Raw genomic sequence first — 16,068 nt, 5'->3', positions numbered from 1 at the left:
CCTTATTCATCTAGTGGTCATGATTGGAGGTCAAAGTGAGTTACGATAGACTATCACTTCAAATTATGCATTTGAAGTGACTTGTCCTAGTTTATGGAAGGTTTTATGACGCTATTTGATTGGGTCGGATTAATATGAAATTACATGTCTTCCTGTTGGGCCTAGACTATGTTGATATGAAGTCCACCCATAATAGATATATTAAAGTAAAGGTGAGTTGAACAAAATATGTATTAAAATGTAGACTGTTTAATCTTAATTGAATAATATTGTGAATTGCACAATCAGATTGTCTAAAATCGAAATTCTCTTCTATAGATATAATGTTTGATTCCATTTTTAGAGAGAAAAGACTTGATTTAAATATGTAAAATTATTTTTGACATATTTAAATGTTATCGAGTAAAATTAATTAATCCGTTTAAATAATTTTAAATTATAGTTGAAATCTATAGCTTGGAGTGTAAATGTAATTTTTACTTTGAACTTACTAGCTTGGGAGCGTGAGGCTATTCTTTCAACCCATTGCGTACATATTTTGTTACCTGAATACATGATTCAAATTAAGCCGTCGAAAATGGACTTTCATGTCGCAGTTTGAATATTAAAATCATGCGAATAAATTCTGAAGAAAAGAACATAGCGACCAAGGTGAGAAGGTTCATTTATTGAGTCAATTTAATTTAATTTTTTCAATTTCTATTTTTTTTTTTTTGACTCAATTGATTTATCTCCATCTATTAACATGTTTTCGTTGCCGCCACCTAAATGTTAATAAGTGAATTGAAATTATTGAATTGACTTCAAATAGTCTTGCACATCATGAGTGCAGAGGAGATAGTGTAAAGTAAATAAGATCTTAAACTCAATCTACTTTAGTACCCTACAATTGTCCTCATTTTATTATAAAGTATTTCACATTATGAGTGGATTGTCTTTATTTTACTATTAACCACTATCACTTGTCAAAAAAGTAGACATCATGACTAGACTAGAAAATGTCTTAAAATCACAAGATAAATAGTCCAAAATAATAGACAACACCATGTGCATGTATTCATTTTATGTCAAGCATGGACAACCATGGTTGCAAATATTCTTAAACTAATATTTTATTTTTTATTTTATGAATATTATAAAATGTATAAAAAAAGAAAAAATAAATAATTTTATCAAATTATACTTCTTAAATATATAAGTGTATTTTTTATTATTATATTTATAAAATAGAATTAAAGCTTTGAAAGTCCTATACATAATTAATAAAATTGAAATGAACAATAAAAAAATGAAATTTCAATTAAAAAATAATAATGTCATTCATTTAAAAACAATTTTTTTATTAAAATAATATTTATTATGAGACAAAAAATATCAAAGAAAATGTTGATCCATAGACAAGACCAAACAATGGAGCATATTACAAGTAGACGAACGTGTAGCTAGACCATACTAATAAATTGTTCTACTTATATATATGTAAACTTATAAGTCCCTAAATCAAGTGATGGATATAATAATGGTGCTACTACTCACTGCCGTCTCAAACATTTAACAAAAAATTTGTTCTATTCTTAAAAATTGTGTTTTAATAGAAAAAATACAATTTTAATAATTAAAAAATGAGTAAATTAAGTTTTAAACTCTATAAAATTTTAAATTTTAACTTTGATCTTTAAAAAATTTCAATTTTTTAGTTTTTAAATTTTTTTTATTCACTTTTAGTTGCTATTTTAAAAATTGTTTTTATAAAAAAATGATAATTTTAGCCTATAAAAAAATATCTAAAATCAAAACAGAGATTTAAAGAGAATAAATTTTTTTTAGAGATTGAAGTTAAAATATTGTAATTTTATAGAGATTATATATATATATATATATACAACCCAAAAGAAATCACCATTATATTATAACAAAAATAAAAATAAAAATGGAGCCATTACCAATTAAGAGACATTTTTCAAGGACTAAAGTTAAAATGTTGTAATTTTGTAAGAATTAAAAACATATTAAACAAAATAAAAATCCACCTTTATATTAAGGAAATAAATTTTAGATAAAAAAAAAAAAATTACATTTCTACTCAAACCTTAAACATAGTACTCCAGACCCCCAACATATATCAAATTATAATATTAATACTAAATTTGTTTCTTTTTATAAATAAATAAATAAATAAAAAATATTTGAGTTGATATATGTTGATGCATTTATCTAAATTTCTTGTAACATTGTCACGATGTTTGTTTGATTTAATACAAATTTTTCTTCAATTTATTAATAAGTTGTTCTTTATCTTTGACTTCGAAACCTTCTTGTTACTCCATATCGATCTTTTCCTCTAAATCACCATGAAGAAAATTTATTTTCACATCATGTTGTTCAACTTCAAAGTTCAAATTAGCTACTAATCCAAACACAACTCGGATAGAAGACATCTTCACCACTGGTGAGAAAATTTCTTCAAAGTCAATATTTTTTTCTCTGATTAAATCATCTCACAACCAATCTTACTTTATATCTTGGTTGAGAGCTATTCTCTTATGCCTTAATCTTGTATACCCATTTGTTATTGAGTATTTTTTTGCCCTTAGACAATTTCACCAACTAAAATGTGTGATTCTCCTGTAATGAATTCATATCTTCTTGCATGGCCTTCAACTATTTGTCCTTATCCTAAACCCTAAACCCTAAACCCTAAACCCAAAAGGATTTCGATAATTTTGCATGAGAGAACATACACGTGACTTTGCCATTAATCGTACGATTCAATCTCTCTAAAACACCATTATGTCGAGTTTTCTTTGAAACTATCTTCTCAAGGTTGATTTCATATTCTTTACAATACTCTTCAAATAGACCTATATATTCACCATCGTTATCTGGTTGAGCATATTTCAATTTCTTCCATGTTCTCATTCAACACTTGCATGAACGTGCTTGAAGACTCCAAACATATGGTCTTTAGATTTCAAAGAAAAAAGCCCACAATTTTCTAGAGTGATCTTCAATAAAAATAATAAAATATATTGCACCACCAAGAGATTTATTACCCATCATGCAAACATCAATAAGAGCTGAATTGATCAATATCACAACTAGAACTTCCCAATTGTCAAGCTAGGAACTCAAGAGTAACAATCCTTGCAACTCATCATCCATTTTAATATATGCAGTTGTCAATTGATTCACTGTATTCTGAAAAATATTCACATGCTCTTTTAGTGAATTCCCATATTTGTATTTCATATTCACCAGCTTCTAATTCAAGAGTGTTTTATTTTACACATTTTTCCGCTCGTACAACTCTTTTAATTTATCCCATATCTTCTTAGCATTAGTTTCGGTTTCTACATGTGGATATTCACTAAGGTCTAACTAACGTCTCATAAATGCCACTAGTTTTCTATTCTCCCGATCAATAGGATCATATAAATCTATGTTGCATAACATATCTTCCACGAGAGTCTTTCAAAGTGTATAATTAGTAGAGTTGAGTTTAATCATATTCAGACTTTAATTTTTCTCCTCTATTTAAATGCACAAATCAAATTTGAATACCACTTTGTTGGAAAAAGTAAAGATACTTATCTCAATAATATAAAATACTTTTCTCTTACATGTGTATATAAATTGCTAAATAAAAAATACAATTTCACATAAAAATAACAATTAACAGAAAAATAAATATTAGACACACAATTTTAATGTGAAAATCTTTCCACAAAGTAGGATAATAAAATTAAGGACATCTAATACAGTAAAATCTTTCATTATCCTATTTAATGAATACTTTATAGTCTTCCAAGTAACACTCAAAAATATTAGTAAAAAATAATAGTCAATCACCAAGACTATGTTACATATTTTTTTCATATAAAGATTATACTACATATTATTGACCAAAAATGAAATATGTGAGATAGAAATATGATTTTTTTTTTCTGTAAGTATTTTTTTATTTTTGTAAATATATCAGTTTTTTTTACTTTTAATTCCTTAATAATACTTTTTTGTTTTTTTTAAAATACTTTTTGTTTTTAATGCTCGCAAATATATCAATTTTTATTTTGCGACTATCTCTAAAGGATGAAACATATATTTATGCCGACTTGTTGTTGTTAGACGTCTAGTGTATATCCAAACAACTCATCACTTATATAATATGTCTTTTGTTTGATTTTGGTGCATTTTTAATATTAATTATATTTACATCAATTGATTGATTCGATAGGTTTAAAATGATTTTTTTTATGGAATGTGGTCTGATTTTTTAGTTAAATAAGAAATTTATTAAAAATGTCATAAATAAAAAATCGACTTAATCCTTACGTAGATTAGATCAGAAGATTTTGTCAGACTAATATATTTTTACTTGTATGTATTATTTTAATTTATTCAGTTGTTCTCATAAATTAAATTTTGTCTTATATATTTTCATGTTGAGATGATCTTCCATAGATGCCTAACCTCATTCTTCTTAGACGAGTTACTATAATTGTCAAATAACTTTGTTTCTTGATGAATTGAATGATGTACGGTCCATTTAGATTTATTTATTGAAAAAGAGATAATTAATTGAATAAATTACTTAACAAAGTTTGTCAAATTTTTTAATATTAATCATTTTTCCGATTTAATAAATTTAAACTTATTTTTTGATGGATGTAGTCTAGTTTTTTTAGTTAAGCACGAGATTTAGAAAAAAGTTTTAGAGTTTGGTAAAAGACGTTTGACTTGAGGAGGATGTAAACTATACCATGTATTTGATTTGCTTGCTGGAATTGCTAAAAAAAACCTAGTTATAAATTTTTAATTATGATTATCATAGAGTTAATTATTTATTTATGATGATACTTCAAATAAGAATGATATTTTCTCAATTTATTTTTTACAAAGATCGAATTGATTTTTGCAATATTCTTAGTGATCAAAATGTGACATTAATGATTTTTTATTAAAAATAACATTTATTCATTTAAATTTATGAAAATCACATTGATTAATTAAGAAAAATACAATTTAAAGTCATTATAACTACAAAAGATGAATATATGAAAAAACTCACGTTTAAGTTAATATATAATATAATATAATAAAATATCTAAATAAATATGATAAAATCTATAAGTATGATAAAATGAAGCTATTCAAAATATTCATATTTTTGAAACTTTAAAGTTAAAAACATCAAAATTATTAATTGAAATTGTACTTGATCGGAATTGATATTTTAATCTGAATAAAATAAATACTCTAATAAAATAAAAAATTATAACAATAAAATCAAAACAACGTCACACTAACTGATATACAAAATAAATTACATTAAACCGACAAAATCATATAACAAAAAAATTAAATAAAAAATCAAATGACTTTAGACAAAAAGAAAGAAGAAGAAAAACAATTGTGGTGGTAGTTTTTTTATAAAGAAGATGTGACATCAATAATAAAACTTAAACTAAGTATAAAATAATTATGCTCGTCACCTTCACCCTGCTGCATGCAGTACCACAACCTTGACTGGTTGAATAAAATAATTTAACACATAATAATATTCCTATAGAAAAGGAGATGTTAGATTGTTAGTTATCTATGTCATTGTCATAAGCAATTAAAATACATCAAAAAATTTAATTTACTAAATTTAACTTATATTGTATTTAAAATTAATTACATTCACCTGAATTTTCTAATAACTAAATTATAATAATTTATATATATATATATATTATTGTCTTTGTTCCCTCAATAATTAAAACCACAGAGATAGTGATAGAATGATAAAGTCCGGGTTCTGGGAATAAGGATCCAACATTTGAGACTAATCTTTGAATAAACAAAACAAAACAAAGAATGAAAAAAATCTATATTTTTTCTTTGGTGGAATTTTCAAAGATATATTACTATATAGACATCATTAGAGTAAGCCACCATCATCAACTCACCACCAACCTTTCTATTAAGCCGCCATACAAATTTCTTAATTGGAGTGCCAATCAAAAAGTATAAATAATGTATTTTTATTCTTACTCGATAATTCTCATATTTATAAAAAAAAAAAATATTTATTTTAAAAAATTAATATTTTTCTTTTCAATGTAATTATTTTTTAATTATATTCTTCAATTAATATAATTTATATTACTTTAAAAAATTATTTTTTATTTTATATTTGTTATAATAAAAATACAACAATAAATAATAAAAATAAATTAATAATTTTTCTTTTTTATTAATTTGTATCAAATAATCAAGTACGATAAATATTGTGAGTAGGTATCAATTTTTCTAGCTATAAAAAGGTTACAGCAGATTAAGTTAAGTCCATCATCAGTCACAACACAAAGAATAACAGAATCTTAAATTGAAAATTTCCCAATCCAACAACGTCAAAAACAAAAACATGGGTAGTGCTATTGAAATCCCAACAAAGGTTCTTGTCAACACAAAAGAACAAGTGAAGATGCCAGTTATAGGAATGGGATCAGCACCTGATTTCACATGTAAGAAAGACACAAAAGAAGCAATCATAGAAGCAATCAAACAAGGTTATAGACACTTTGATACTGCTGCTGCATATGGCTCTGAACAAGCTCTTGGAGAAGCTTTGAAACAAGCATGTCAACTTGGTCTTGTCACTAGAGAAGACCTTTTTGTTACTTCTAAACTTTGGATCACTCAAAATCATCCTCATCTTGTTGTTCCTGCTCTTCAAAAATCTCTCAAGTAAGCATATTCTAATTCATATCAATATCATATGTTAAAATTGAATTGAAATAGTTATTGAGATGCTTAATTTGTGCAGGACTCTTCAATTGGAATACTTGGATTTGTATTTGATTCATTGGCCACTAAGTTCTCAGCCTGGAAAGTTTTCATTTCCAATAGATGTGGCAGATCTCTTACCATTTGATGTGAAAGGTGTGTGGGAATCAATGGAAGAATGTTTGAAACTTGGACTCACCAAAGCTATTGGAGTTAGTAACTTCTCTGTCAAGAAACTTCAAAATCTCCTCTCTGTTGCCACTGTTCTTCCCGCCGTCAATCAAGTAAGTCATCAATCAAACTAAACTTTAGATACAAAATGTTTTATGTATAAAATGTTACTAACTTGTACAACATGTTTTATGTATAGGTGGAGATGAATCTTGCATGGCAACAAAAGAAGCTTAGAGAGTATTGCAATGAAAATGGAATAGTGTTAACTGCATATTCACCATTGAGGAAAGGTGCAAGCAGAGGAGCAAATGAGGTTATGGAAAATGATATGCTTAAAGAGATTGCTGATGCTCATGGAAAATCTATTGCACAAATCTCTCTTAGATGGTTATATGAACAAGGAATCACTTTTGTTCCTAAGAGCTATGATAAGAACAGAATGAACCAAAACCTTCAAATCTTTGATTGGTCTTTGACAAAGGAGGATCACCAAAAAATTGATCAAATTAAGCAGAACCGTTTGATCCCTGGACCAACCAAGCCAAGCCTCAATGACCTATGGGATGATGAGATATAAAACAAAATATGTCTTGACTTAAAAGTCCTTTAAATTTACCTCGTAATGTAGCTTTGAATTACCTATGTTGCTGTGTCTCAATTAAATAATCAATTTCGTATTTCATTTTGTCCAAGTTATTTACATTAATAATTTCTTTTAAAAAAGCTTAAATTTGTATTGACTTCATTATATCATTCAATGAAGAGGTGTGAGCCCCACAAGTAAAATAAATATATTATGATGTTGTAAAAGAGGTAAAGAAGTAAATCATCATATAAATTTTTTTTTATTTTTTATCTTAAAAAAATGATAAATTCCAACATAATTAATTCACACAGCTATCACAATATCAAAATTTAACAATGCATACTTTGTACATCTTATATATTCTAGCCCAACAAGCCAGAATGGTAGGTTGCATTATATTTGAAAAATTTATGTCTAGAGTAATAGCGTGAAGATTTCAGATGCAACTTTTGCTTAGAGATTGGGAACCCAAGGTAAGTGACGAAGGAATATAATAATTTCGAATGTAAAGGACCACAAATGATTCAATTTGTCTAGAGCAAGATGTGGAATTGATAACAACCAACGCAATAATTTCACGCATTAGATGTCATTTTTTATGTAATATATTACATAGATATCAAATTATCAATCGAACTATCTGTGGTCCACAGATAATATATACTATTCATTTTCCCGCAAGAGTTTTGCATTTCATTTCTTAATAAGAATTTTGGCATTTGTGATATAAGTGATGGCACGCCACCAGCACTGACAAATAATATTCCACATATTTTAAATTCAGCTGGGTAACATGCAAAATCAATGAATATGTTACTAAAATTACATTTAACAGTATCTCATACTTAACATGCAAGACCAATATAAAAAATCCAACAAATTTCATTGATCAAATGTAGCTCAAGATCTGCCTCACCAACATTCATTGAAGTTCTATTCTGGTTTTACTTTAAAATCTGACAGTAGATGGCAGCTTATAAAATTAAGTTGCAATCTCTGACAAGAAGCTGGTAAACAGATACACTGCATCCTGCAAATGACCAGAGCGTAGGTCTTCTGGTATGGGAGCACTGAAAGCAGTGTCAAAGCAACTAAACTGATCATCTCGTGTGGCACCATCACCAACAACTGATAGCAGCAAATCACAAATTTCGCTTGCCATTTTCGAATATGCCACTCTGCAAAATAAGTAGAAAACGTGAATGCAGCAATTAAAACACTATCACAAGGGATTAACAAATGAATACCCGCATGCCAAAAAATATAGGCGCTGAACATGTTAGACTAAACAATATGCAATTTTGAAGTTGTTAATACAATGCAAAGCTTCAACAAAAATTACAAAACAGAACGTTAGACATGTTGCTGTATTATCACATTCTGTTTCCTTATCTTAGCAAGTGCCAGCCTACAAAATCAGAATACTAGCTGTTCAACCTAAAAAAGGTCCACAACCAAGTACTGGCAAGTGTAAACAATTTTCCAGGCAGGGCAAAGGGACATATTATATACCTTGTATCAACAGGTAATCTGGAACCCCAAACAGCCAAAGATTCATTTAACTGACTGATGAATTCCTGACATGCAGTGTTTTTACTTTGAAGAGAATCCTGAAACAAGAAATGTCGTGACTTTAATCAACTAAACAAAAAAAAAGTAGTGTCTTAATCATTAAAAACTGAATTTGCAAACTGATTGCCTACTGCCTACTTTCCTGATCAAGAAAATACAACTAGAAAATATGTCATGGCTGTCAAGCTTTTCCATAACAAAATTTTGTTTCGTGAATGGTGAAAACAAATCATAATTGTAACATAATTTCATAAGACTGTTAATGATTATCTCATGTAGAGTTTGCAACAATTAGAAAAAATTAAAATGAATTTCTGACAACCATTAGTGTCTTCTGCACCTCGTGCAGTTGTTCCCCTAAATATCATCATGTGGAATGATGAATTCATTTGTTGTACTTATATGTTTCAGGTTTAAACTTGCTCAAATTTTAGTTCCTTTTCACAATCAATTACAAACCCCATACAAGACAGAAGTAAGCATTGCCCATACCGATTCAGTCATGGAATTGGTATCTCCCTGAAGTGAGTTTCTCATTAAATAAAATGAAATATAAATGCCAGCTCCCAACTCCCAGTTCTCAATTTCAGATTTATGGTCCTCCATGGAAGTTGCAATCCTCCATATCTCATTATGTTTGGCTGCACAATATATAAACGAAGTTAACAACGATTCACTTATCTGGAATTAAGAAAAATTCTAGCAATTAATTTTTGAAAAGAAAGGTGCAGTAAAAAACAATTTTCTGCAATTTAAAGTCCTGATGATGCAGGGCTTAAAGGGAGGGGCATTTTTCAAGTAGTTTCTACAGAGATTCTATTTTGGCAATTCTCAGCGTATCATAAGATAACTTCATGTCAATTTCAAGAACAATAAAGTCCAGTTAGGATATTGCCAGCATCATGAAATATCTGGAAGATTGTTTGTTTCCCAGTCAAGCTATATACAAGTCCACAGAAGGGCCAGCTATGTACAAAACAAGATACAAACATACTTCAAATTCAATTATGAATATGAATGCTACGCAACATTCCAAGGATCATCCGTTATCCTTAACTTCTGTTTTTTCATAGCTTCAACCTTGTAATTTTTGGGGCAGGTAGTAGGACAAATACCCAATCCTCCTCTTACTCCATTTGAAGGTCAAGAGTCAATTGGTACCAGAACGTAGACCAAATCCTATCACTGAAATAATGAAGAGCAAAGCAAGATGCTTCAAAGTTGAGGACTAGATCCTATCGTGTGGTTTATGCCTTAAGATTTGTTGCATGAATTACATAATTCAAAGCCACAGCATCTATTCTGAGTGTGCTGGAAAATCACATCACAAGGGACAATGTGTGATCTTTTAGGTATTTCAGAAAGTATTATATATTCTACAGTATACGGCATGAGAAAATAGAACTGGAATTGCATTCCACTATACATAAAGAAGTTGTATATCTTCAAGTAGAACCGATTTAACTGCTTGAATGATTTACAAAATGATTTACAAAATGATTTACAAAATTTTATTATTTTTTACAATCTCAATTAACAAAACATTGGGCCCAAGAGCCTCACTTATTTTACAATCTCAATTAACAAAACATTGGGCCCAAGAGCCTCACTCAAGACCACAAAAAATAATGAAATAATGTGTTGATGTTTTACAAAATCATTTCAATAGGGGGCCTAATATTAGAGACTTAATAAGGGATTTTTTAAAGGTGGTTTTGGACTTTGGGACTTAATTGACAGCTCTAGACACTTAAGAAATAATGAATTTATGTTGGTTTAGTCTTTTTTACTCTTGATTCATCACGTAAAAACAAAATTCATTTAATGCATATGTTAGAGTTTTTTAGGGTACAAAAGACAAAACATCATTAATTATATCTTAATTTTCTAAAGAACCAAAGTTTTGGGACAAAAGTAAAATGCTTAAAGAACCAAAGATCGGGGACGGAGGGAGTAGCAATTACCACCCCATAAATTTCCAGAATGTAACCAAATAAAGCCTACAAAAATTTAGTGTTTTATTTTACCATGCGATATACATAAACACGACTTACCTTGCAAGAATAACCTGTGAGCAACTGAAGTTATAAAAATGGTATGAGCTTTCTGCCAATTTGCACACTGAAGAAATTGCTCAAGGGCTTTTGCGAGATCCCCATTATAATTATAATATATTGCCTGCACCACAACAACAAAATCATTCAAATAATTAAAATTTTCTCAATGAAAGAAATCAGAACTTCCAGAAGCCTCAAGCATTTGCATACCCCAGTAATCAGAGAAAAACGCCAGGATGAAACAAAAAAAATGCAGTTTTAATCAGAAATTGATCATTCAGTGCCCCTATGAGGCATCATTTATTTATATCATTAATCCATATCTTCACCACAAAATAAATTTGTTCAGATGTTTTCTCATTTACACGGAGTATGGTTGAGGGGTGGGAAGATATTATTTTAAATCAATGAGCGAAAGGCAGTAAAAAGGGGACACCAACCAATTATGCAAGTCCTAACTCCTAATATTTTATTTATAATAATTGTTAAAAAATTAAGAAGTCATAAATAAATATGATGCATACCAAAGCCTCGTGCATCCATTCTTTGGGAATGCCTAAATCCTCAATGAAATGATACTGGGATTCATCTGAACTCCAAGTTTCACAGTATTGGAACAATATTTCCCGAATCAGATTTACATGAAGATATGGATAATCTTCCCGAAGAGGCAGGTGAAGCGCCACATATATCGCCCAGTGGCATTTCCCTAAGCACAACAGCTGGGACACAAATCCCATGTCCAAAATATGAAGATCATTAGAATTGATAACTCCCACTGCTTCCAAAATTTCATGTTGATGCCAGATCATATGATAGTCAAGAGGATCAGGGGTTGAAGAGAAGGCACTAAACATAGCCCTCAGAAAGCTGAATTCTGTCTCTTCACTAGCATGAAGAAGCATGAGATAAAATGAAATGTCGAAGTGTTTATCTACTTTCCAACTGACAGCCTCCTCTGATGTTCCTTCATCAACAAAAAGAGGAACAGGATATGGAGCTGTTCCCTCATCGAGAAAATGTTTATAAGTCTGAAAAGCAGCTGGTAATGAAGTGTCGGGAGGCAATTTGTACCACATTAATAAACCTAAGAACCTCCTCCAGTCAATTTGTATGTCATGCAATGCATCATGAATATTTCCTGCAAGCAGTTCATAGAGTCTCAATCTGTCTGTTTCAATGAAATTAAAATCAAGCCCTTTATTCCTCCAAATATCAAGTTGCTTAGCAATATCACGGCGATTCATAGTAGAACCACCAGCCTGACTTAACAAACAAGCCAGCCTCACGTCTCCTTTGGATACAGCCAACTGCACTGCTTCATCCAATTGCCGACCAGTCAGGAGTGTAAAAACATGTTGCAAATAGTGAGAGTCATTTAGAGAGCTTATTTGGTTTTGGACATGATAGGAGACACTCTCTCGCAGCCAATAACTGAACTCTGCTCTTCTCATAAGAGGGAGGGCTTCTTGGTCAACATCTTGATCAACTTCCTTTATATCCTGCATCATATCTTCCTCATTGTCAGCACCTAAAGATTCTACTTGACCCTTCTGTTCTCTCTCAGAAAAAAGAACTCTAATTAACTCCCAGGTCATTACTTGGTGTGTCAAACCCAATCGATTTGAGGGAGACAGACTAGGCACACTCAATTGTCTCTCAATAATATCACAGTATTGTTGAGAAATCTCTGACAGGTTTGTACGATTAGCTTCAAGCTTTTGAAGTGTTAACTTGCAGGGACCAAATTCAACCTCTTTCATCACATGGTTTATTCCTTTGTGAAAATTTAATGGAGAAACCAAAGCATGGTCAACAAGTTCTTCGCACACTTTTTTATTTTCATCCCTGACCAAATTGTCAAAAGCAACTTTCTCCAAATTGACAACAGATGACAATAGCTTGTTATCGCGGCCACTTCCTACAAGTGCACCAGAGTGTACAAGAATGCCATTGGGTCCCCACCCAACTCGAAATGATTTACCCATGAATAGACCAGCATCAACTATATTGTGAGCATAGCTTCCAGATACTGGAGTTTCATGCTTGAGGTCCAACTTAAAACCCTGCGCTTTTACTGTCCTCAGAGGCATGCCCTTATGTTGCTGAACCATCAAAATGGATCCAGGAGAATTTGAATCAAGACTCCCATGCTTATACTCAAGTAATGGAAATGGAGTATTTCGAACAACTGGCGGAGTAGCTCTATTGGCCACTGACTGAGAAGAATTTTTTAATGGCCTCACATGCTCCTTACCAAAAGATGATTTGCGACCCAAGTCCTCCATCTCTTCTTCATTAGGAAACATCAATAATCTCATGTCTCTCATTTTAACAGGATCAAGCCTAAGATGAGCAGGAAGAGAATGAGAAAGCTCGATCTCGTCAACATTTGTCGGCGATTCTTTCTCAACATCATGTGCCTCGGCATCATCCATAACAGCGTCCTCTTCATCATCGTCACCAAACCCAAATCTACTGAAGTGATCAACTATGAATTTCCACTCACAAGTTACCGGATCAAACGAAATAAACTGTGCTCCTTGTCTCTCCGCACATTGTTTTAATTTTTTCACTAGAACGACGTCCCAACACTCCTTAGACTTCAATTTTCCACTATCTAGTACCAAAACCACTTCAGCAGATTTGTTAAGGCCCTGACCAACCGCAGGCTTATCATTTTCATCCTCATAAACTACAATCTCATGCCTATGGAACTTCACAATGTCATCTAAACATAATCCTCTTACATCAGTTTTACTAAGATACCTAACATATCCATAACCTAATCTTCCAACAGTGAAATCAGGAACACCACTGCAATAACCAGGGTAAAGAACTTCCAGAGCCGCTAATTCCTTCAAAGACGGTTCGGTGTAGTAATCAAGGGAGTGCAAGGTTGGCAATGAAGCTTCAATTTCAGTCATGATCACACTCGACGGAGTAATGCAGCAATCAGAAACCCTTCTTTTCTTATAACTATGCACAATATAAGAGTCAAAGATGCCTCCCACATCACATTCCATCACACAGCCAATTCAAATTGATGACAACACCGTCTTGAACATCGAAGTTTCAACGCAAGTTCCCAAAACAATATCTAAAACATAAAACATAAAAAGCAAGAAAAATAAAAATAAAAATAAATTAACTACAGATGCTAGCAAAAAGCACGAGGGAAAAAAATGATATAACAGGTTAATTAATATATAACTATAGTTTAAGAATCAAGCTATTGATAGCACCGGATAATTACATAGTTAAGAATATGAAAAGTATCGATTAATTGACTGAAATCGAATTGATCCTAACTAACCTAATGCATTTGAGTAGCGTACGGTGTAGTGAGTGAACTTGTTGCATAGATATAAATCGATAAAAATAATGAAGAGATGAAGAAATGAAGCAGAGGCAAGTTAGGTGAGAGAAAGAACGAGGAGAGTGAGAGAGAAAGAGAAAGAGAAAGAGGACTCACGGTGACGGTGTCGGAGAGGGGAGTGGTGAGTAGACACACCGCGCGGGACGAACAAGAGGTTTTAGGAGGTTTGGTTTGGATTATGAAATTGGGCTGCTCAGAGGCCCAACTTTAGAAACGAAATTGGGCCACTACGGCCTAGTTATCACTTATCAATTTTGAATATTTTCTATGTCATACGTGTCATTGTTATTCATGATGTGCTATATTGATTTGAATTAACGGAATTCAATATAATCCGTGTCAATGAAATAGATTAAAAATAGGTTTAAATATAAAATATTAAAATAGTAATTTATGAACTTTAATTTTGAAATTTCACTAATTTGAAATATCTCGATATCTATTCAAACATTGTCTTATTTATCGCAGTTTTTCTTTTGTATCTTAACAAATGTATTTATTATCTTTATGTTGTCACTTCTAACCAGCATAAATAATCAAGTAAGGTAAGGATGATCAAGTTTTCATCAATGGATACTTCAGTCCAGAAAGACAACTAGTTCTTCTTCTTGACACAATTTCTTAGTTGAAAGTAGAGTATTAAGAATCAGACATCATTAAAGGTGATAACATGTGAGAATGAACAAGTACAAAGATGAAGAAGAATGGAAGAGAGTTCATTGAACAAAGAAAAAGACAAAGGATTAGGGATTATACACGATAATGACCTTATTTTTATAATATAGTTTTTAAAATATTTCAATATTAAAATATGAAAAGTTAAAATATCAATTCCGACGTAATATGAAGATCAAACGTGCAATTGCTTTTTATGTTTATATGTACGTTCTTTCATATTTAATTTTGATAAAACTAATGATAATAAGAAGTACTTTCTTGACTCGTGTCCTCGACTCTTAAAGTATCTCATTTTTTCTATCATAATGAAATTTTTTTCTCTTCATTCTCTTTGCATATCACGACATGTTTATAGAAAAATAGATGAAATAAAAAGCTTTTTTACCAAAAAATTTCAGAAGAGAAAAATATAAAATGTATCCTAGAGTGAAAAAAATGTTTTAGAGGACTAAATATAAAATGAAGGACACTGAATGGTATTTCACAAAGTTATAAGAGATAATTTATAGCATATAGAGTTGTTTAATAACTATTTTTCTTCTGCTTGAGTTTAATAACATTTTATTTACTACTTTATAGTAATTTTTAGATGTTACTTCAATTAAACAGAGTTCCATAGGATTTTACCCATAAACCATAAGGAATGAGAAAAACCCTAACTAATGGGTGTAATGAAGTAGAAGGTTCGAGGCTTTCTTTTTGTGGGTTCGGTGAGCAGAGAGAAAAGAGGAATTTCTGGGTTCGGTGAGCAGAGACAAAAGAGGAATGAGAGAGGAAGAGGAGTATTTATACGGGGGAGAGTGCTTGTGGGCGTGACTCATATTTTAATAAGGTGATTTTAGTATAGCACG

The 16,068-nt window shown here is 30.7% G+C and overlaps 2 protein-coding genes across 3 annotated transcripts; one reads left to right on the top strand and one right to left on the bottom strand.

Moving 5' to 3' along the window:
* Positions 1–6,279: 6,279 nt before the first annotated feature.
* On the top strand, positions 6,280–7,637 carry LOC101513992 (NAD(P)H-dependent 6'-deoxychalcone synthase-like). Its single transcript, XM_004491549.4, has 3 exons — positions 6,280–6,732; positions 6,812–7,055; positions 7,142–7,637. The coding sequence occupies exons 1-3, from the start codon at positions 6,410–6,412 to the stop codon at positions 7,520–7,522; spliced, it is 948 nt and encodes a 315-aa protein (XP_004491606.1). The 5' UTR covers positions 6,280–6,409; the 3' UTR covers positions 7,523–7,637.
* Positions 7,638–8,249: 612 nt separating this feature from the next.
* On the bottom strand, positions 8,250–14,767 carry LOC101512794 (nuclear pore complex protein NUP96). 2 transcript variants are annotated; one of them, XM_004491546.3, is made up of 6 exons: positions 14,636–14,767; positions 11,685–14,260; positions 11,158–11,281; positions 9,596–9,744; positions 9,044–9,141; positions 8,250–8,709 (listed from the first exon to the last, which is right to left on the bottom strand). In XM_004491546.3, the coding sequence occupies exons 2-6, from the start codon at positions 14,184–14,186 to the stop codon at positions 8,514–8,516; spliced, it is 3,069 nt and encodes a 1,022-aa protein (XP_004491603.1). In that variant the 5' UTR covers positions 14,187–14,260; positions 14,636–14,767; the 3' UTR covers positions 8,250–8,513. The 2 variants fall into 2 exon arrangements, with proteins under 2 accessions (XP_004491603.1, XP_004491602.1); XM_004491545.4 differs by lacking the exon at positions 14,636–14,767 and adding an exon at positions 14,477–14,629.
* Positions 14,768–16,068: the final 1,301 nt, after the last annotated feature.

This window comes from Cicer arietinum, chromosome 2 (assembly GCF_000331145.2).
Source record: "Cicer arietinum cultivar CDC Frontier isolate Library 1 chromosome 2, Cicar.CDCFrontier_v2.0, whole genome shotgun sequence".
In the NCBI taxonomy this organism is placed as follows: Eukaryota; Viridiplantae; Streptophyta; class Magnoliopsida; order Fabales; family Fabaceae; genus Cicer; species Cicer arietinum.
The sequence above is the reverse complement of the archived record's forward strand: the minus strand, read 5'-3'. Positions and strand labels throughout refer to the sequence as shown.